A 20945-nucleotide genomic window follows, 5' to 3' on the forward strand; every position below is an offset into this window, starting at 1 on the left:
GAAGGGAACTAGGCACTACCAAGGATGTCAAGCAGTACATGAATTTCGTGGTCGCAAGTGACATTCCCCGGGCTATCAGCAAAGAGGACCTGGTAAAGGCAACGGAAAACGATGAGGAACTAAAAAGGTTAATCACCTGTATATGGGAGAGGAAGATCGACCACAGGAACCAAGACATGAAAGCGTACTTCAATATTTACGATGAATTGGCTGTGGCTGACGGTCTTGTCCTACGGGGTGAAAGAATCCTAGTCCCTCGAGAATTCAGAGAAACTATGGTGAAAATTGCTCATGAGGGTGACCAGGGCATCGTTCGTACGAAACAACTGCTTCGTGCCCATGTTTGGTTTCCCGGAATCGATAGGATGGTCGAAAAGCACGTTGGGAATTGCCTAGCTTGTCAAGCTACCATCCCTTGCCACACCAGAGAGCCACTCCAAATGTCGGAGCTACCAACAGGTCTGTGGAAGAAGATCAGTGTGGATTTTGTGGGACCTTTTCCAAATAAGGACATGGCTTTAGTGTTCTGGGACCAGTATTCAAGGTATCCTGTCGTAGAATTTGTCACAAGTACCTCCGCAGAGGCTGTAATTCCCCAGCTCACACTTGTTTTCACTACTTATGGAATTCCAGAAGAGGTGAAGACAGATAACAGCCCCCCATTTAATGGGTCCAAATTTGCAAAATATGCCCAAGAACAAGGGTTCAGGCACAGGAAAGTCACACCCGGATGGGCAGAGGCAAATGGTGACGTCGAACGATTCATCCAGATGGTCAAAAAGAGCGCGAGGGTTGCCAAGATTGAGGGGAAAGCATTTAAACAAGAGATCCAAAGGACGGTTGGCAACTATCGTGCCACACCCCATCCTGTGACGAGAGAGAGTCCCGACAAGCTTATGTTCGGGAGAGAGATAAGAAGAAAACTGCCAGAAAGGGTCGTTCCCCAGGAAGAACAATGCCATGAACTAATCCGTGAAAGAGAGGAGAGAAAGAAGAAGCAAATGAAAGCTTATGCTGATGAGTGGAGACACACATCACAAAGCTCGATCAAAATTGGTGACCGTGTCCTTTTGAAACAGAATAGGGGTAACACGTTGACCCCGCCCTATGATCCACGACCATATGCAGTCGTTGGAATAAAAGGGAGCATGATCACTGTGAAGAGAGGAAAGGAGGTCAAATCCCGCAATTCTTCGCACTGTAAGGTACTCAAGTATGCTGGAAAGGAGGAGCATGACAATTTGGATTGAGACAAAGAACAAGAACCGATGAACAGGCGACCAACGAACCTCCATATTGAAGTAGGGGAGGTTCCTGGAGAAGGAAATATAGTCATGCAAAAGACACACAGGGGACCGACAATCGCGCCATCGGAACCCCGGAGATCAGTACGAGCCAGAACGTCTACGTGGGAAACAATTTACAGAGACTTCAAGCCTCACTAAAGAAAAGGGAGGAGGTGTAGTGTCCAGGCCTCCAAGCCCACGCCCAAGGCCCCAGGAGACGTTTACTAGAGTATTTATTATGCATGGTAAAGTGAGAACGGGGTGTGATACAATCTAGGAAAACGAACAACTAAAGGAGCTGTAAGCGAACTGTAAGCGAGCTGTATAAGCGAACTCCAGAACGTTACATTTGCGGTTTTGTAATAGGCTCCAATGTCCCCCTCCTTTATAAAACAGGTAATGAGAATACTCAAAATTATCAAGTAGAAGTTTTCATCTTGATCTAACCCCATCTTCTGGTGACTTATTTACAAGAAAATGTGTGACAGTTAGAGAGGAGAATTAACAATCAGATCCTGGGAGTTAAGGAGAATAAGACATGGATGTGCAAGAATTATTAGATCAAGCAGAAGTTTACCACATGGACTTGTTTCTTTTATTGTTGTTGTTTTTTTTTCAGTGTAAACAAGTGTACTGGAATGTGGTGATAAACATGAAAAATATTAACTGTACAGTTGACTCCAAATGACTCAAACCATCAAGGGAAATTGAAAAAGGTTCAAGTTGAAAGCAACTGTAGTTAAACCAATGAAATGTGACTTGAACTGACATGTTTTGTGCAATGCAAAATAGGACAAAGATTATATGGCTGCTTTAAAACAAATGGAATGTTTTGGACAGCAGTGCACTGTTTGTTTTGATTTGTTACATATTGACAGATGTAGTTTGATGTGGTTTGAGTTATTGAGGGTAAAAATAGACAGAAAATGACCTGGTGGAAGGAAACAAGAATTGCTTCGAGTTAGCAGGAGGTTTGAGTAATGAAGGTAAAATTGCAGTAAATGTAGGACAGAAATCCAGGCAGAATAGATTTTTGTTTGAGCTAGCACAAGGTTTGAGTTAGCAGGAATTTGGAGTTATTGGGAGTCAACTTTATATACAATCATCTATCTATACGTATGATGCACGATCCTCACAGTAGAGAGCACTATTTATGTGTTGGTAGAGTGCTGCACTAGTATTGCAGAGGTCAGTGGTTCGAATCCCGTACAGGCCTGATTTTTTTCAGGTCTGATTTACGCTATTGCATAAATAGCGCTATCTACTGTGAGGATCGTGCATCATACGTATCTATAACCGCAGTTCAAAATATATGAACTTCATATATAGATCGTTTTCACGTGACGTCACATCATTTCCGGTCGCCATATTTGTGTACAACCCAGGGTGATATGCGATATCTGTACACAAATATGGCAGTGTGGAAACAGTTGTCAGGGTTTTGGTCACGTGAGTGAAAACGATCTATTCATTGTATCTGATTTATCATCACGGGTTTATTACGAATCAACTTAATGGCCTGCTCCCAGTTGGCTTGTTAGCTCAATTGGTAGAGCGCTGCACTAGTATCGCAGAGGTCAGTGGTTCCAATCCCGTACAGGACTGATTTTTTTCAGGTCTGATTTTCGCTATTGCATAAATAGCGCTCTCTACTGCGAGGATCGTGCATCACACGTATCTATAACCGCAGTTCAAAATATATGAACTTCATATATTCATTGTATCTGAATCATCTATCTGTTGGTTTGCCCTGAACTGTCTGTTTGTCCATCTGTATCTCTAACTGTCTCTCAATCCATGATCATCTATCCATCTGTCAACCTGTCAGTCAGTGGGTTTGTCTGTTCACCAGAGGGTCAGTTTAAATCATCTTTAGTTTTAGAAGTAGTCAATTGACTTGGAATTATATTCATGATTGTAAGAATTATGGGTAGATGCAACAACTTACTTCTGGTAGTCTGTTTTGACCCATGCAGCTACCAAGGTTTCTGGTACAGGCTGATCAGCAAATAAAGTCCTCATCACAAATTGTTTTGCAAGTTCTGGTAATTCCCTATGATAAACATGGCAGCATACCCCATAAAGTTGTGAATAGTTGTGTCAGTCTAAACTGCATAAAATTTCCTTTCAAAATACACAAAATGGCATCTTTCAAGCCTTATTTCTGAACATTTTCTGATTTTTATCCATGCTCCTTAAGACATGTCTGCAGAGGTTCACACCTTTGGTGCCTACAGATTCAAAGCACCCAAAACCTCTCTTTTCTCTTTTAGTGGGAAAGATTCTTTAAATTTTTGCAAAGTTGATTTTTGTTGTTTTGTGCCTATATAATTGTATCTCCTTGGGAAGGGGCTAAACTTGAACTTCAACATCAGACTTATCATCATTGTCCTTCTGTTTTTATTATTATTATTATTATTATTATTATTATTGTCTTTTATTATGATGATGATGATGATGATGATGATGATGATGATTATTATCATCATCGTCAATGCTGAAGCTGATCCAGGATTTGCTGAGAGAGGGTTTGGAAAATTTTTTTTTTTTATTGCATTGCACACAACCATTTACACAACTTTCATTACAATACTTAACTGCTGCACTAAACATAATAAACAGGACCTACGGTATAACACAGCTAATTCACACTCACTCATGTACACACACTCACGGACAAGTTTACATGGCAAAGTCACACCTGTTTTAGCCCGACATATTCTAAATTATTCAACTACCTCTAGTATTTCAAAATGCCACTTCTTCCTAAACATAATCTAAATTATTATTTTTTGTATAGATATATTTTTTAGTCTCATGCTTTAATTTGACTTTTGATTGAAAACCTCGTATACTTGGAAGTTCTTTAATCCTTCTACACGCCCATAGATAAATTTTTCCTATAAGTAACAGATAGTTAAGTAAGGGAAGTTCTGGTGTTAAAAGACTGATTAATATATCCTTCAAATTAAGATGTATCTGCTGTTTTGTCAAGATAAGTAATATAATTCAAATCTTTCCAGAAAGAAATTGAATAAGAGCAATCATAAAAGAAATGCTGTATTGTTTCTGATTTGTGTTTGCAGAAAGAACATAGATCATCTACAATATACCTGATTTTGTGTAATTTTGAATTCGTGTAAAGTATAGAGTTCAATACTTTGAACTGGAAAGCCTTGACATATGGCTCAAAAGCAACTGAATGGGGAGGAGAAAAGGCTTTTTTCAGTGCCTCATCGGTTAAATTAAATTCACACTTAAATTTTCTTGTGTTATTTGGAAAGCAAGCCTTTTTACTGACAAAAAGAGAGTAATAAAAAAAAGAAAATTCATCCTCTTTAGGTGTTTTGCAATTAATTCATAAGAATCGATATTGTTAAGATCCAAATGCAGGTCTCCCACTGTCTGAATTCCATAATTAAAGTACCTTTTATAAAAGACTGGTTTGTTGTTTATTCTAATTTCCTGATTATTCCAACTTCGGTAAAGCCAATTAGTCTCAACCACATTTCTTTCCGAAATTCAGACCACCATTTCAATAACTGTATGTAGAATTGAGAACTGATAGTTAAGTCTTTGATGTTATAGTTGCAATTAAAAAGAAACAGACCACCTGTTAATCTTTTAAAAGATATTCTAAATAATTTTTCCATGCGCCAGAATTATCGCCAAAGATTCTTTTCAGCCAGGTGAGATGGAGAGATAATCATACTTTCAATATCAACCATTTTGATGCCTTCTCCTTCATAATCATTTATCGCAGATTTTCTTGTTACTTTGTCTTTTCCTTTCCATAAAAAGTTGTAAATCAAATGGTTTAATTCTTTTATTACATTTTCAGGGGTAGGTAACAAAGATGCCACTTACACAACCTTTGGCAGAAGCAAAGATTTAATTATAGTCACCTTTCCATAAAGGCATAATCCTCTAGAAGACCAAATATTAATAATTTTTTTATCTTGTCAAGTTTTTCCATGAAGTTCTTCAGATAGAGCAATTTTATATTGTACGAGAAGAAGATCCCCTGGGTTTTTATGGGATCTTGTGGCCATTTGATTCCAAGTGGTTTCATTTCACTTTCTTTTAAAGATCCTATCCAGAGTCCCTCTGTCTTTGAACTATTTACCTTTAAATCTGAAACTTCTCAAAATTTGTCTAACAATTGAAAAAGTTTATGGGCTGACTCTGTATCAGAGAGAACCGCTGTAGTATCATTGGCATATTGTAATAATTTGGTCTCTTGTTTATCGATGACAATTCCTTTTATTTCCTTGTTTTCCCTAATGGCAATTGCTAAGGTCTAAACTGCTAAAAGAAAGAGATAAGGAGATAAAGGGTCACCTTGCCTAACTCCATGTGTAAGATTAAAGTATTCAGAAGACATGCCATTATTTATCTCACAACTTTGAATATTTTTATAAAAAGTACTTGTCCATTGCTTAAATTCATGGCCAAAATTAAATTAAAGGCATCTAGACAGTTAAACAAAAAGTTCCACTCTAAAGTGTCAAACACTGTGCGAAAATCAATAAATATCATCACACCAGGTATATTTACTTTCTCTGTGAAATCCATGATGTCAAGAATCGATCTTACTGTCTCACCAATATAACGCTCTTTGACGCAACCAGTTTGATTGTTATGAATGATATAGGGTAAAACATTTTTAATTCTTGAAGCAATTACTTTCAAGGTTATTTTAGCATCAACATTAAACAGAGAGATGGGTCTCCAATTTTCTATTAGTGTGCAATCTTTCACTTGTTTTTCTATTAGAGTAATGACAGCTTGGTTTTGGGAATTGGACATTTCTTCCTTTACGAAGGACTCATTAACACAATTGATGAACGGTTGACAAATAAGATCCCAATGTGCGGTTTTTGTAGAATTCAACTGGGATTCTGTCATTTCCTGGAGACTTGTTGTTTTGAAAAGTTTCTAAAATCCTTTTGCATTCATCTATGGTGATCTGGCCTTTACACAATAGTTTTTCTTCTTCAGATAATTTCTATATACTTTTATACCGCCGCCTGGTTAGCTCAATTGGGAGAGCGCCGGACTTCTGTGCGGGAGGTCGAGAGTTCAATACCGGCCGGACCAACACTCAGGGTCTTAAAAATTAACTGAGAAGAATATGCTTCCTTTCTTTAACATCAAGAAATGGTTAGATATTCTAGTCTTCTCGGATAGGGACGAATAAATGGAGGTCCCGTCTCCTGCAGGGTTAGGGGCAGGAGACGTTAATTTCCCACGCACGAGATTACTGTGTGATGGATGTCCTCCCCTGGGGTGGGATGGGTGGGTAACAGGACCCCCGTTGATACCAGTGTTTACTACACTGAAGGGGCTATCCTGTATAAATATAAGATGTCTGTCTGTCTGTCTGTCTGTCTATATACTTAAATTGTTTAGAAAAGACTTGATAAAATCCATGTCTACCACTTTTGTTCTGAAAAAGTTTTAGTAAAAGTTTTTTTGTCCGGAAAGTATTTGGTATGGGTCTGTTGTTACAGCGCTGCTAATTACCAATTTCTGATGTTTTTTTTTGAACATGATTTCTCTTTTCTAAGTTCAAAAAGTACTTATAAAGATGAAACAATTTTTAGTGTAATAGAAAAAATCCGACCCCCAGATGGGACTTGAACCCACGACCCTCCGTGATCTAGTCGGATGCTCTAACCACTGAGCTACTAGAGACTCTATGGTGAGCAAGGGTCAACTTGTGGGCCTCGACTGGAACCGCATCGCACAGCTACACAGCCAAGTATTGGTAAGCACCTACGAAAACTCACTAACAGCATCACGCTGTCACATTAAGTACTTAGCGCTTCTTTTTCTGTGCTCATGCCAGCAAGCTCTTGCACGTACAATAATTCCATTTGAGGGTTTGAAAAAATGTTTGCTTAAGGTGGACTATCCTAGAGGGTCAGGGAGCATAATTATGCTCTCCTGGGAAAATGTTGACATTTAAGTTTTATGGGATAATTGTAGGTTTCTTCATAGCCTGCGCAGCAGGCATATAAAGGGGAGGGGGTGGGGGAGGAGGAAGATTGGCAAAACATCTTTTTTTTTTTTTTGCCAATCTTCCTCCTCCCCCACCCTCTTCCCTTTATATGCCTGCTATACAGGCTAGTTTCGTCATGCCTTTGAAACAATTGCTGTTTTTAGAAATGACTCCACTAAAGTTCTTCATCAGAAACCACAACCGCTTTCAAATGTCTTCACTTGAGTTTAGGGTGTTCGACTGAACCACCGACCCACCCTTGGATCTGCCCCAGTAATGACGATATTATCATCATCATTATTATCATAATTATAATTTTTATCATTCTTAAGGTCCCAGTTGTTGAGAGGGCAGATGGCGCTATCCGACGGATAAATCGCTATCCAGCGGTTAGATATCAGCAAAACCTACTTTGCTATCCAACGGATAGGGATTTACCCAGCGGATAAAGTTATCTACCCTACGAACAACCCGGGCCTGTCTTAAGGTCGACGTTATATTTACAATAATTTGTTAATATGAATAGACACGTGCCTGTAATTAAATGCTCTGCACCCACCTGAAAACTGCTAGGCAAATCGCTGGGTGATTGTATAATCTGTCCAATGTACCAGACGGTAAACTTCCCAAATACTGGTGAAGATCTCTGCATTGTAAATGTCGGAAAGAGGACGGCCCAGCTAGTTTCGCAGACGCCATGTTAGTTGAGATCGAGTATCGGACTAAAAGGACTGGACGCTAACTCTGTTTGGACCTTTTCTTGTCATCAGCTGGAGCACCTTATAAAGAATGCGCCTACCTTTCTTTACATCATCATCTGATGAGAGATACTCGTGATAGAAACCGGCTTGCAAATTTCTCGTCAACACTTTTATTTGGTGGCTGGTATCATAGATCTGTTTTCAAGGTGTTCTTAACGAACTTCGCTGGGTTTTGGAAAACAGAATGTCCAGTAAAAAGCATTTATAGGTTGTGTTGACGTTTTGCTGCACGCACCGAAAAATATTTACATCGGTTTCTTGTTTACATCTGAAAGAAATTTTGTGCTCTTGAGCTTTTTCGCGATCAGACCAGGCATGGGATTCGGACTACAGCTGAAGCTTTTGCTTTGGAAAAATTTCACTTTGAAAAAGCGGGCTCCGGTGAGTTTTATATAAATTGTGTTCAGAATTTCTTACAATAAACCTTTGTTGAAAACAACTCGTGTTGTAACTTTGCACATTTTACTTTCAATGAAGCTATAGGGGCAAGGGCTTGTCTCATTTTAAATTTTTTGCTCTTTTTTTTGCTTTGTTCATCAGTTTACTGTACTGATTGAAGTCCTTAAGCCTCTCGTTTTATTCCTTATTTTGATGGGAATTCGTTTCCGGCGAGATCCCGATTTCGTTCCTGAAGGTGCGTATAAAATTGAACTACAATAATTTATATATGTTACGTCAATATCATGTTGAAAGCTTGCGTGTACCGATTATTGAACACTTGGCTTTTATTTCTCGTGCGTTTTAATGTATTTACCTTTACATTATAAAGGAACTACAACATACGTTAAGTGGAACTTAAACTTGTAACAGAATGAAAAATATTTTAGAAAAAATTAATATTGAGACCTACCAGGTGTTAAATATTAAATATTGTGATTTTTGTTTTCTTCACGAATTACATAAATTTTACATTTATCAAGAATTTTATTTGAGCACGTGATTTATGCCTAAGTGTAATAAAACTGGTTGAGAGTAATACAAACAATGAGAAATAAAATAAAGATGGGAATGGCTCAAAATGAGAGAAAAACTTAATTTTAAGTTACAAATAGAAAGGAGAGAAATTAGTAAAACGTTAGGGAGTGTAGAATACGTTGTTTGTTTCCTGGTTACAGTTTATTAAATCTATTTTTCACATAGCTTGGTTTGAATAGGGATTTTTTGTTTGTTCATTTTTTTTTTTGGTTTTTTGTTTTTGTTTTTTTTTTTTGTTATCTCAACCCATTGTCAGTAATCCCCTCCAGGACTTTTTCGTTTTAGCTAACAATGATAATAGGCCATAGTTGTAGAGTATTCACAGATCAAATGACTCTTTTCTTTCAACTGATCATGAACTGTGTCGAGATAGTTTACTCACCGCGCAGTCCTTGTGTCATGATCAACATTAATTTTATTTAGTTATTTTACTTTCCCTTTGGAAAGTAAATTTTACAATGCAAGTGAGCAACAAGAGATGTCCTTGCAATAGCAACACTATGTATTGCAATACACAACACAATTTGTAGCTTATAATCCAAATCAGTCTATAATTGCCATCAAAGGCAGGGCTCAACATGAAATGGAAATTCAGTTTTGGCTAGTGGTTTTCGATTTCCACCAGTTAGTTTGGCTAGTAAACAAACTGAAATTATTTTAACATCTAAGATGTCACCAGCCACTCAGCTAGCAATATAAGTTGACAAGTTAGTGTCAAGCCTGCAAAGGTATTAGTCCCCTATTTAAATGGTCAGTCCCATCATGCCAGATTTGAATTTATCCCCTACCCAGCTATCTCCCATCATGATATAAAGTATATCTACGAAATTCATTGTCTTGAATCTGTGTCTGTAAAAAGCACAGCTTCCCAACCAAACCACAATCATCAATATTCTAACATATTGTGTGTATTTTTTTCTATACAGAGGTATTTCCAGTAAGAGCCCTTCCTTCATCAGGAATCATCCCTCTGCTTCAGCAGTTTTGTAATAATAGAGATAAAGATGAGCATGGCTTCCCATTACATCCCAATGCAAGGTACATGACTTTGTACAGTATATGTATGAAGTGTCCTTTGGACACCGCACTAGCCTGTTACAGATTACAGGGTGTCAACCATTTACACCCAAATATCAATATCCATATTCTTTATACCCTTTTATATATGTTTCTTTTAATACTGACCAGGAGAATTTGTTTAACAATCTAATCTTCTTAAGTTAACAATCATTTTCTTTATTCTCCTGATCTCAGTGAATAATTCAGCAGTATTGCTAGAAGGAGAAATTAGATTATGGTCACTCTAAGGGAATGTAAGAGTAAAGTGTCCTTCTCAAAAGCACATGCAGGGCTGTAGTCTAGCAGCGCCTGGTGGCCCCTGGCACCTTAATTTCACTCTGGGGCAACTTGGAAATTTTAGTTTTTCTCACATAAAAACATATGCTAGGCACCCTGGATTTCAAAGTTTCAGAGCAGTGGGTCACTTTTTCTTAGAACACGGCCTTGACATGTATAACAACCTGACTATACCCATTAGGCCTTTAAAACCCAAGCTTTTAATCTAAATTTTAGTGCACTGATAATTGAGCGACTATGTTTCCTATTCCTTCTGTATCCTCTACATGGATAGACAAATTGTATAATTTCCAAGAAATAATTCTGGCACTTTTTTAAAAGAGTCCCTCCAGGGATAAACAATGACTTTTAAGTTGTAATCTGTATTGACATCTCCCTTAACAATAATGTCATTTTTATTAAGGCAAGCCTTACTGGTAGCTTAGCACCTAAGGCACATATCACAAGTTATTAAATAAATATAGTGGTTTTGTGGGTAGTGCACTCTACTCTAGGTCAAATGATCTGAGTGTGAGCCAATGTCCACAGACTAGTTATTTACACAATAACCTTGAACAAGGCTTTCTTCTTTCACAATTCCTGTCTGTCCATGATGGTGAATATAGGTACTGGAAAATTGTAAGGGATGTCTGACAAAGGGTGGGGGAGGGGTTATTCTGTGGTAGACTTCGCTTGTAGAGTCATAATCTATCCAGGGAGGAGTAGTGCCCATACTCCTGGTCATCTCACACCACTGAAACTGGGATGAACTCAAACTGAATTAAACTTCCCACTAACAAGAATTATCCATACCAGTTTAATGTTGGTTTTATGCTAAATTTAGTTGTTAGCTGTTAAGAATAAAGGTCTCAGGAGAGAAAACAGTAAAAGCAGAAGGTTATATGCAAATTACATATTACTTTTCTTACTATTTTCTCTATGGGTTGCTTTTGTTTTCTTTCAGTATTGGTGCTGTTCTGGATCATATTGCAGAAATTCTCTCATCTCCTGGTCTGTCCACTGCAGATGACTTGAAAACACTGCCTCAGGATTATGAAAACTTTCAGAAGAACCTCAAAAAGCTAATTTCACATGCTCAGAATGTTGATAGTGAGTACCTTCATTCATTACTGGACAACTGTATTGATTAAATTTTACCTTGAACTAGTAAGACAAGGTCTGAACAAAGTTTCTTTTATTAGAACAATTGCAAACAAATTAATAATAATAATAATAATAATAATAGCAAGGTTTCAATCCATGCAAGAATAAACAACTTGATCAATACCATTTGAAGACTCCACTTTAATGTTGGATTGAAGGAAAAAAATCTATCATCATCAATTTGAGCAATTATAAATTTGTAATCAAGAGTACAAGTCATATCAATGGTTAGGATTGCTCTGATTAATCAACTGAGTACACTTGTCATAAATTAAAGTAACAGTTTTTTCCTTTTGTGCCTTGTAGACTTCACAGTAAGGGAAATTCTTACTGATCCAGATGTAATTCAGCAGTTGATGCAGAACATGTCTATCGCACCAACAGTGGCAGAAGGGTTACTTAACACAACAGTTAATTCAAGAGAGGTGGGTTCTTTTCAAGTTGCTGTGTATATTTCTTTGTAGATAACTAATTAACAATTATTCCTTGAGCGCGCGTTGGATATGAGATGATAGATAGCCAACTAGGCGCATAGCACCAAGTTGGCTATAATCATCTCATATCCAACAAGAGCGAGTGGAATAATTGTTTTATTAAAATGTTAAGTTATTAAATTCTATTAAATTTTTAGCTCCCTTTCAATTTTAAGCTGACATGTATGCTTGTCATATTTGCAGATTATGGTATATTGGCTGATATACCATAATGGCTATGCCAATAAAAAGTCTTGAATTGCATTATCCAATGATGTAGCTTTTAATAATGATAATTATTTGGTATTAGATCAAGATTATAATAACCTTCACCTGCATGATAAGTTTGAGTATTTTCATTACCTGTATGTATATTAGATATTTTAGGGAAAAGTTATTCGATAAATGTTAATCTCTTCAGGAAGCATAGTGTAAAACACATTTTCAGCCCTCAAGTCCACCTAAATCTCACATTGCAGAAGTGTTATTTATTGATCATGTGCATGTTTGACTTTATAGCTGGCAAACTTCATCAGTACTCATAGAAAGGAGCTTTTCAAGCAGTCACTTCAACTATACAACAATTCCAAGTACAGTAACAGTGGATTCTTACCGCTCAAACCTCCTTCTGGACCAGGCCTTATTAGTCTCCTTCTGTTCGGTACTACGAGCAAGCTTATGAATCCTTTTACAATGCCATCTGCCCGTCCATATGCAGCTGTAAGTAACTTTGTAATCTGCAATTGGTCAATCCATCATTTTTAAACAATCCATCCAGTCAGTCAGTCAGTCAGTCAGTCAGGAAGTCAATCTTTCTTCCAGTCATTGATAAGCACTCAGCGAGTCAATTAGCAAATAAGTTGATTGAGATCAGTTGGCCATTCAATCAGTCAGCCATTTGTCAGTTAATTTATTGTGTGTGAGTCTGAAATTGAGTATGTCAGTGGGTCACAGTCAGTCAGTTGGACAGTAAGTTAAGCAATCAGTTAGTGAGTGAGCGGGCAGTGAGGCAGTGAGTCAGGGACCAATCACTCAACTGTCCCTGAGTCAGTGTCAGTGGGTGAGTCAACTACTTAGCCACCCAGCATATTTACTCACATATATCTGATGTTTTCATGTTGCTTCTCTCACTTAGTCTTCTGATTCCCCTAACATGCCACTGAATGCTTCGTCATGTAATACTACTGAGCTTGAGAAAGTGTTGATACTCAAAAGTTCCAATCAAAAGGTATATAACTTGTGCTTTTAAGAATTGATGTTTACATGCTCCCTTTTCCTCACAGTTGGGAAGAAAGAAATGATGATCAGTATGACATACACTATATGCTGCAAACTCGTCCAGAAATGCATGTAGTAATGAAAATGGTAGATTCAATGAAATTTTGTCAAATCATTAAAGCTGCTGAGCTAATTTCACTTTGACGAATTTCCAAAAAATTTGCCAACATTGTCAAATCCATGAACATTCACTTGGTTTGACGAAACCTCATCAAACCTGCCTATTTTGTGACTGTATGCATTTTTGAACATAATTGCAAAATGTATGGCATTTTTTGTAGAAAAGTTTACCTTGAGGTTACAATTAATAATCTTTGTCCAGGTTATGTGGGTGTTTGAATTAAACATCCCTTTAATAATTTTTTATTTTTATCAGATGGGATGACATGCCTTTCAGGTTCTTCTTCTTCCCCTTTCTTATTGCTCTTCCTTTGTTCCTTGCAAAAAAGTGAGGCTGCCAATGAATAAAAGTAATCTGTTGAAGGTATACTTTATACCAATTCAGAATTAAACTTTGTGAGGGGGTGGGATGTGTGGAAAAAGTTTTAATTAAGCTATGTTACATGAAAATGTCTTTTTGCTTGACAAACAAGCATAGCAATAGCTTGCAAGTAGAATTACTCAGTACTTTCAAATAATGTAAGAAATATACAACTTTTTGTAGAGACATGTTTTGGCATGCCTATATGCCATCTTCAATCAATGAGTAACTGAACGTGAGTAATTATATAACAGAAAAGTAGATGAATAAAATATTTACAGTTACTGTATGATGTAATACAAAAGCGGGTACTAATTACAGCGTGACAACAAACATGAAATTAAAGGTGTGAACTAAAATGCTAGAAAAGTGTTATAATGCTGTAATTGTTTGTTAAACTCAGGTTTGATCTTATTTTTATAAAAAACTTCTTTTCTAGCATTTTAGTTCACACCTTTAATTTCATGTTTGTTGTCACGCTGTAATTAGTACCCGCTTTTGTATTACATCATACTGAAAATATTTTATTCATCTACTTGTCTGTTATATAATTACTCGCATTCAGTTACTCATTGATTGAAGATGGCATAAGCATGCCGAAACATGACTGTCTCTAAAGAAAGTTGTATATTTCTTACAATATTTATCCTACTTACTACAACTATGACTTTTAAAGGCTAAACTTCAGAATACCAGGCCACATCATTTCCATGTCATTGAATAAGAATAGCATCTATTGAGTTATGCCTCATTCTTCAAAGCCTCCAGACATATGTAAATGATGTGGACGGGTATTCTGAAGTTGCTCCCTTTTAAATAACCTGATATATTTGGTTGTTTTTAGAAAGCACTTGAACAGTTATGTCACCTAACACCACTGCAGGCACAGCTGCTAGCTGGCTATCTTCAGCATCATGTGGACCACACAGCTGTTATGCAGAAGGTGGGCTTCCCTTCCTGGCTCATCTTAACCTGTTTGGCCCCACTCACATCAGCTTTCACTATGGTTTTCTATGAGATTGTGTGAGTGCTGGGCTGGATGAGTCATATGATTAAGATGATTGTTATTAAAAAAAATATATTATTAATGGTGAGTTAATAAATGTTTTACATTAAAAAGTTAACTCCAGTCAATGTTTCATTTTGTCAATTACTTTAAATGTAATATTGATGAACAGTGAAATCAGTCATTTATGATGTATACCAAATTGAATGTAATGTGATGGTTTTACCTTTTAGCTTAATGTAACCCGTGAAGACCTGAAGGATTACAACAAGTCATACACAAAACTGCAAGGAGATGTAAGGTTTATTCTTGTCAGAAATTGTTACTTGATTGTCTCAAGAAGTAGTTGACTCTTTTATTTATAAGTTTGAAAAGAGTATTTTTTTTTTTCAAACAGTTGAATTCATGTTGTAACCTGAAGTTATAATTCCAAAGTCTTGGGTTAAGATTTGCCTGGAAGCTAAAGCCAAAAATATTGTCTTTTCTTGATAGCTCAGAAAGATGTCAGGAAAAAAAAAACAACAACAACAACACATGGAATGCTATAACAGAGGCTGTGTGTGCTCTGTCTTCAATTTAAAAATTTGATCTTTGAGGTCAAATTGAGATGCTGAGTGAGATTTTTTGTTGGTAGCTTTTCTCTTAATCACTTAAGAGACTAAGATACAAAACTGCATTTTACCCCGCTTCAAGCAGTTTGCTCGTTCTCACTCCGAGTTCTCATTGACTACTGATAATGCTTTATTTTGTTTGTTATGATTGGTCGCTTTTATTACTGTTACAGTGGTTTTGGTCTTCGACACTCGATTAAAAACTGTTCCATTTGGTATGAATTCGATATCTTTTGAACAAAACCAAACTTTGTGGGCATGCAAAACTCTTCATTCAGCAATATGTGCAGTCCTGCTTGTAAAACATTGTGTTTTTCATCTCGGTGTGTTTCAATTTTCAGTTGAAGAATTTGACCGAGTTTGTGCACTTGGTACAAGAGGGAGTGGAGCTTGCGCAGTTGTTGCGTGTCAATCTCTCCTTCACACATCATCTCCAAAACAAGACCAGGTGGGAGAAGAACAAAATTTACCTACGAGAGATGTGGAAGAATCTCGGCCCAATCATCTGCGGCCCAGATCCTGATGCTCAACCCGAAAAGAAAGTGATAGACCACATGTATGATTACCGTTGCCGTACCAAGGCTTGTAAAACCCGAGCCATGCGTCTCATGCTGTACCTCTTGCTTCACAATCCGAAAATACTGTACTCCCCTAATGGTACTGCGGCTGATACAATCATCGAAAAGGTGACTCGACACTATCTGTGGCTTTTTCTGTTTAGCATGCAAGGAAGCGCTGCTCGTGAAGATGCTCTTAATACTGTAACCCATAAGAATGATAAGCATCTAATTTCTTCTAGGGGTATCACCCCTGAATCAAACATGATCGCAAGTTTAACAAGCTCCCGATTGTTAGACAAATTCTCCTTTTTCGTACCATAAGAAATATATGAAGAACAGTGTCAGGAACTTGGGTGTAAAAGGCTAAAGCAGCGCTCATATTATGAGAGCTTGCTCGCAGGCCCTGTGTTGTTTTGCTGGGGAACGCAGTATTTTTAGGCGCTATCGTGTGAGAGAGGCGATAGCCGAGTAATTAGCTCGTTGCACCCGGATTGAAAGATCCAGCCTCTTCGCCCTCGAGATTGATGACTGAGGGATGTTCGTTGTACGTGTATTTGGTAATTCCTCAAAATCTTACCGGCAGTTCCTCTATTTAACAAGGCTCTGGTTGTTAGAAGGACGAGTAACATTATCTACTGGATAAATCTCTATTCGGTGGATAGCGCAGTTTGTTTTGTTAACACTTATCCGCTGAATAGCGGTTTATTCGTTGGATAGCGTTATCCGCTCCTTGAACATGCAACTGGGCCCTAGAGTAGAAATGGATACTGTAGCGATCTTTATAGGAAAAATGAAGAATAAAATCGCTGGGAAAGAGAGAGGAGGTTAAGCATTACACTACTAGGACAAAAACCTCAGGAAAACTACATGAATTCCAGAAAATATAAGGAACCAAATGGTAAAATTTAACTCTTACCGTTTGATTGAGTAGATATAGACATCTATTTCTTAGCGTTCACACTGTTCGAAATCAATTTATTTTTCCTTTTTCTTTATATATGAAATGGATATGGGCTTTCTTTACGAGACGGATGTGAAGGTCGCATAGAAACAAATGTGTTTTAACGTTAGATTATTTTTCATCTGATCATCGAAAAATTGAGATTACTTCTTGAAATCACGTACCATTCATGTTCTATTTTCACAGGCAAACAGAACATTTTCAGACATAGAAAAACTGATACATCTAGCCGAGCAATGGTTGAACACGTCGAAAAGGATTCGCGGCGTGTTACGGCAAAATAACTCGCAGTACTACCTAGGACTTATGTTGAACAACCAACATAAATGTCTTCAACGATATGACAACAAGGCTTACAACCTTACAGGGCATAAACCTAGTGACAACTTCAGGTGATTATAATCAAAGAGGCCTTCCAAACATTAACTGTGTATACTCTTGAACACAACCTTTGAAGATGTTTTCATTTCATATATCACGACTACAATAGCTATAAAGGGGGTAAGTTTTTAAAGAAACTGTGGTGCTAAGTCGGTGGGAGTAACAAGGTAATTTTGGTTTTTTTCAACTGAGTTGATAATGTAAGTTGGCCACCGTCAAGAGGTTCAAAGCTCACGTTTCTAGCGTTAGCCCTTCGTCAGAGCGAAGGGCTAACGTTCTGACGAAGGGCTGACGCTCGAAACGTCAGCTTTAAAACTCTTTACCGTGGCCAATTAACATTATCAACTCAGGTGATAAAACCAAAATAAGAATATACTCTATTTGAATGATATTTATGGTACTGCTACGACTGGAAAAACTCGGTTCTGCTGATTTCCGTTATCATAGACGTTGTTCTAATTCTTTCTTTACTCTCACCTTTGGACTGAATTTTGAGCCGTGAACGACTCAAGAAAACTTCAGTTGCATTACATTCATGTAATAAATTTTATGTATCTGACTTTCCAGACAGTACAAAGGACTTGATGAGCTGTTAACCCGCAGTTGCGATAACACAAACCCATTGATCACTCAACTCGACGCTATTGACAGTGTGGCTCGCCTGTGGTTGGAAATGGCTTCACATCTCAACCTTAACATCTTCAAAGGTTTCAAAGATGAGAGATCTCTGCTGAATTTTGCCCTAAATATTAATAACTCCAAGAATGGAGACACTTCTAAAGTCGTTGCAGGTTAGTTCAGCTCATACGTTTTCTTGTGTTGTGCGAGAGGTCGAGGATTCGAGCCCCGGCCGGACCAATACTCATGGTTTTAAAAAAACTGAGGAGGATTTGCTACTTTTCTATAATATAAAGAAATGGATAGGTATTCTAGTCGTCTCGGATAAGGACGAATAAACCGTAGGTCCTGTCTCCTGCAGGGTTAGGGGTAGGAGACGTTAATTTCCCACGCACGAGATTACTGTGTGATGGATGTCCTCCCCTGGAGTGGTATAGGTGGGTGTTCTGAGGGCCACAATTTCATTAGCTTCTAGCTATTGAGTGCTACCCTCTATAAATAAATAAAGCCTATTACAAACTTAATAAGAAAACGTGGAGCTTATTTCGAATTTGATATTTGACTTTTCGTGGGCTTTTAACCCTTAAATCCCTGTGAGTCACTCACATTTAATTTTCTCTCTACGCAGTGTCACTGCTGAATAAATCACATTAAGGTCACGAGAATAAATTAATTGATCGCCATCTAGATAGGCTCTTACAAATTCTCCTCCTCACTGAGCTCCATAGAAAAATATCTAGAACCGTGTAGAGAATATGCATACTGATGTCAGGGTGTAAGGGGTTAAACACTTGTGCAGTTAAATAAGAAGTATTAAACCATCTTTCTACTTCCAGGGATCGTGTTCCTGAACATAAAGGTGAATTCCAGCCTGCCTCCTCACGTTAAATACAAGATTCGGATGAATGCTTCATATTTCACGCCCGCGACCGACAGCATCCGTGATCGCTACTGGATGCCGGGGCCTCAGAGCTGGAAACAGCGTTACTATGACTTGGGATTTACCTGGCTTCAGGACCAGATTGAGAGGGCTATTATTGATCTGCATGCCGGGCGAGAAGTTGTCAAACCGGCTGTCTACCTGCACGAGATGCCGTATCCTTGCTATGTTAAAGACAAGTAAGAATTTGTCTTGTCACGAGCGTCAAGACAAAGAAAAGATTTTGAATCTTCAAGAGGAATCGGGTTTAACTCACGCGAGGCTTTCGACTCCGCTGATCCTAACTGTATGCGGGACGCAGGTCACATATGAACCATTAAGTTTCAGTGGCGTAGTGGTGGAGCGACTAAGCGCGAAACCCGAGGGTTTGAGGTCCGATTCCTTTTTGGAATTCCTTTTCTTTGTCCCATATTCATGACAAGAAAAGAAAATTGTTCTTCTTTACCGAGCTTACAATTCACCATCTTTCTAATAATTTATTTGTCGTTACAGTTGCTTATGCAGTAGATGTAACATAGAAAAAATATAGAACTATGTCCTATAGTTGTCCTATATGTCTCTTTAAAACTTCAAATCGTGATAAACTCTCCATCAAATTTTGTTGCTTGTGTTCTTTCTTTTCTAGTTTTATGTTCATCATCGAGCACATGATGCCTCTGTGTATGACAGTGTCGTGGATTTACACCGTAGCTCTGGCTGTACAAGCCATTGTGTACGAGAAAGAACAGCGCCTGAAGGAGGTGATGAAGATGATGGGTCTGTCTAATGCTGTGCATTGGGTGGCCTGGTTTATCACCTCACTCTGTGTCATGTCCATCACTGTCTCTCTTCTGGTAATAATTCTCAAGGTAAGTGGCGTTACATGCCTTCCTCTTTGTTTTTCCCACAGCATAGAGCACTGGTTTCCAGATTTTACAGCAAAACACAATCGCAGCATGGGAACTTGCGTTTTCCCGCGCATAAATCAGGTTACAGTTGACTTGTTTTAAATCTTGGCTGGCAGTGGCTAATTTTGATCTATCCCTTTGTTCCTATTGGTCGTCGTAATGAAAAGGACCATTGTACTGTGTCTAGCTGCGAGAAGCTATACGATGATGTAAATAAAAGAAGAAGAAGAAGAAAAAAAAAACTGGCTTTAAGATTGTAGATTGCTTGAAAGTAGTATAAAATGTTTCCTCGAAAGTCTTCCAAAATTCACCAAATGACACTCGCATGGGTTCAAATTTTCAAACTTTTCGGGGGATTGATGTTTATGGGCCCTCCTCAGGTCTAATGCAATTCAGCAAAATCATTGCTGCATTGCATCTGAGGATGTTATTATTATGTTTAACCAGTCGAAAATTTGCTTACCCCAGTTACCTCTTGTATTAAATGAAGTCATTCCCACCGGGCCACAGGGATACTAATGTGTACTCTTGTTATGTCCACAGTATGGCAAGGTTTTGTACTACAGCGATCCTGTTATTATCTGGTTGTTTCTCATGACGTTTGCAGTGGTGACCATTATATTCTGCTTTCTCATCTCCGTGTTTTTTTCCAAAGCAAAGCTAGCGTCTGCTTGCGGCGGGATAATATATTTCTTGACCTATCTTCCTTATGTGTTTATCTCCATCCGAGAGGAGGCTGGTTTTGTGAACGTGTCCGGCAAAGAGAAAATGGCCGCTAGTTTGCTCTCCACCTCAGCTTTCGGACTGGGAGCGAGGTACTTTGCCATATACGAAGAGGAAGGAGTCGGAGTGCAGTGGTCCAATCTAGGAAAGAGTCCCGTATGTATTATATAACTAAGACGCGGGAAAGATTCTCGTACATTTTACATAGCATAGATTCGGAAAGAGTCCCGTATGTGTTACTCATCATAGCTTAGGGAAGATTCCTATATGTTTCACATGAAATAGTTTAGCTAGGATCAGGTTCCCTATTTATTACATAACATAGCTTTCTTTAATCAAGTATTAAGTCATTTTGTCGGCATCTTCACCACAAAGTGTCCTTGGACGTTCGTGTTTCAGTCTGGTAATGCTCATTCAAAACTTTTTCGTATTGGGACTACCATGTAGTAATTTCATCCATCACTCTGAACCTCAAGTCGAAAAAACCCGCTGCAATTGATA

The 20945-nt window shown here is 38.0% G+C and overlaps 2 protein-coding genes across 4 annotated transcripts in view; one reads left to right on the plus strand and one right to left on the minus strand.

The window, feature by feature from the left end:
• LOC111327864 (general transcription factor IIH subunit 4) overlaps positions 1 to 8011 on the minus strand; it is a 27765-nt gene extending 19754 nt beyond the window's left edge. For 2 of the 3 annotated variants that reach the window (XR_016000690.1, XM_088758812.1), the window contains exons 1-2: positions 7850 to 8011; positions 3235 to 3339 (exon numbers count right to left, since the gene is read on the minus strand). Coding sequence is in view for 2 of the 3 variants with exons in the window: in XM_088758812.1 (XP_088614938.1) it covers positions 3235 to 3339; positions 7850 to 7989 (245 nt within the window). In the remaining variant the exon portion in view is untranslated. The remainder of the gene's footprint in view (positions 1 to 3234; positions 3340 to 7849) is intronic. The other variant, XM_088758813.1, reaches the window with a different exon arrangement.
• An 80-nt stretch (positions 8012 to 8091) lies between these two features.
• The window catches only part of LOC111327852 (ATP-binding cassette sub-family A member 2), a 31039-nt gene continuing 18185 nt past the window's right edge, over positions 8092 to 20945 (plus strand). The window contains exons 1-15 of the mRNA XM_022932148.2: positions 8092 to 8432; positions 8592 to 8685; positions 9953 to 10064; positions 11326 to 11471; positions 11832 to 11950; positions 12518 to 12718; positions 13134 to 13226; positions 14602 to 14700; positions 14997 to 15059; positions 15716 to 16060; positions 17082 to 17287; positions 17844 to 18067; positions 18731 to 19013; positions 19460 to 19682; positions 20265 to 20600. Coding sequence (XP_022787883.1) covers positions 8367 to 8432; positions 8592 to 8685; positions 9953 to 10064; positions 11326 to 11471; positions 11832 to 11950; positions 12518 to 12718; positions 13134 to 13226; positions 14602 to 14700; positions 14997 to 15059; positions 15716 to 16060; positions 17082 to 17287; positions 17844 to 18067; positions 18731 to 19013; positions 19460 to 19682; positions 20265 to 20600 — 2610 coding nt within the window. The 5' untranslated portion in view covers positions 8092 to 8366. The remainder of the gene's footprint in view (positions 8433 to 8591; positions 8686 to 9952; positions 10065 to 11325; positions 11472 to 11831; positions 11951 to 12517; positions 12719 to 13133; positions 13227 to 14601; positions 14701 to 14996; positions 15060 to 15715; positions 16061 to 17081; positions 17288 to 17843; positions 18068 to 18730; positions 19014 to 19459; positions 19683 to 20264; positions 20601 to 20945) is intronic.

The sequence above is a fragment of the Stylophora pistillata genome, chromosome 4, assembly GCF_964205215.1.
Source record: "Stylophora pistillata chromosome 4, jaStyPist1.2, whole genome shotgun sequence".
Classification (NCBI taxonomy): domain Eukaryota; kingdom Metazoa; phylum Cnidaria; class Anthozoa; order Scleractinia; family Pocilloporidae; genus Stylophora; species Stylophora pistillata.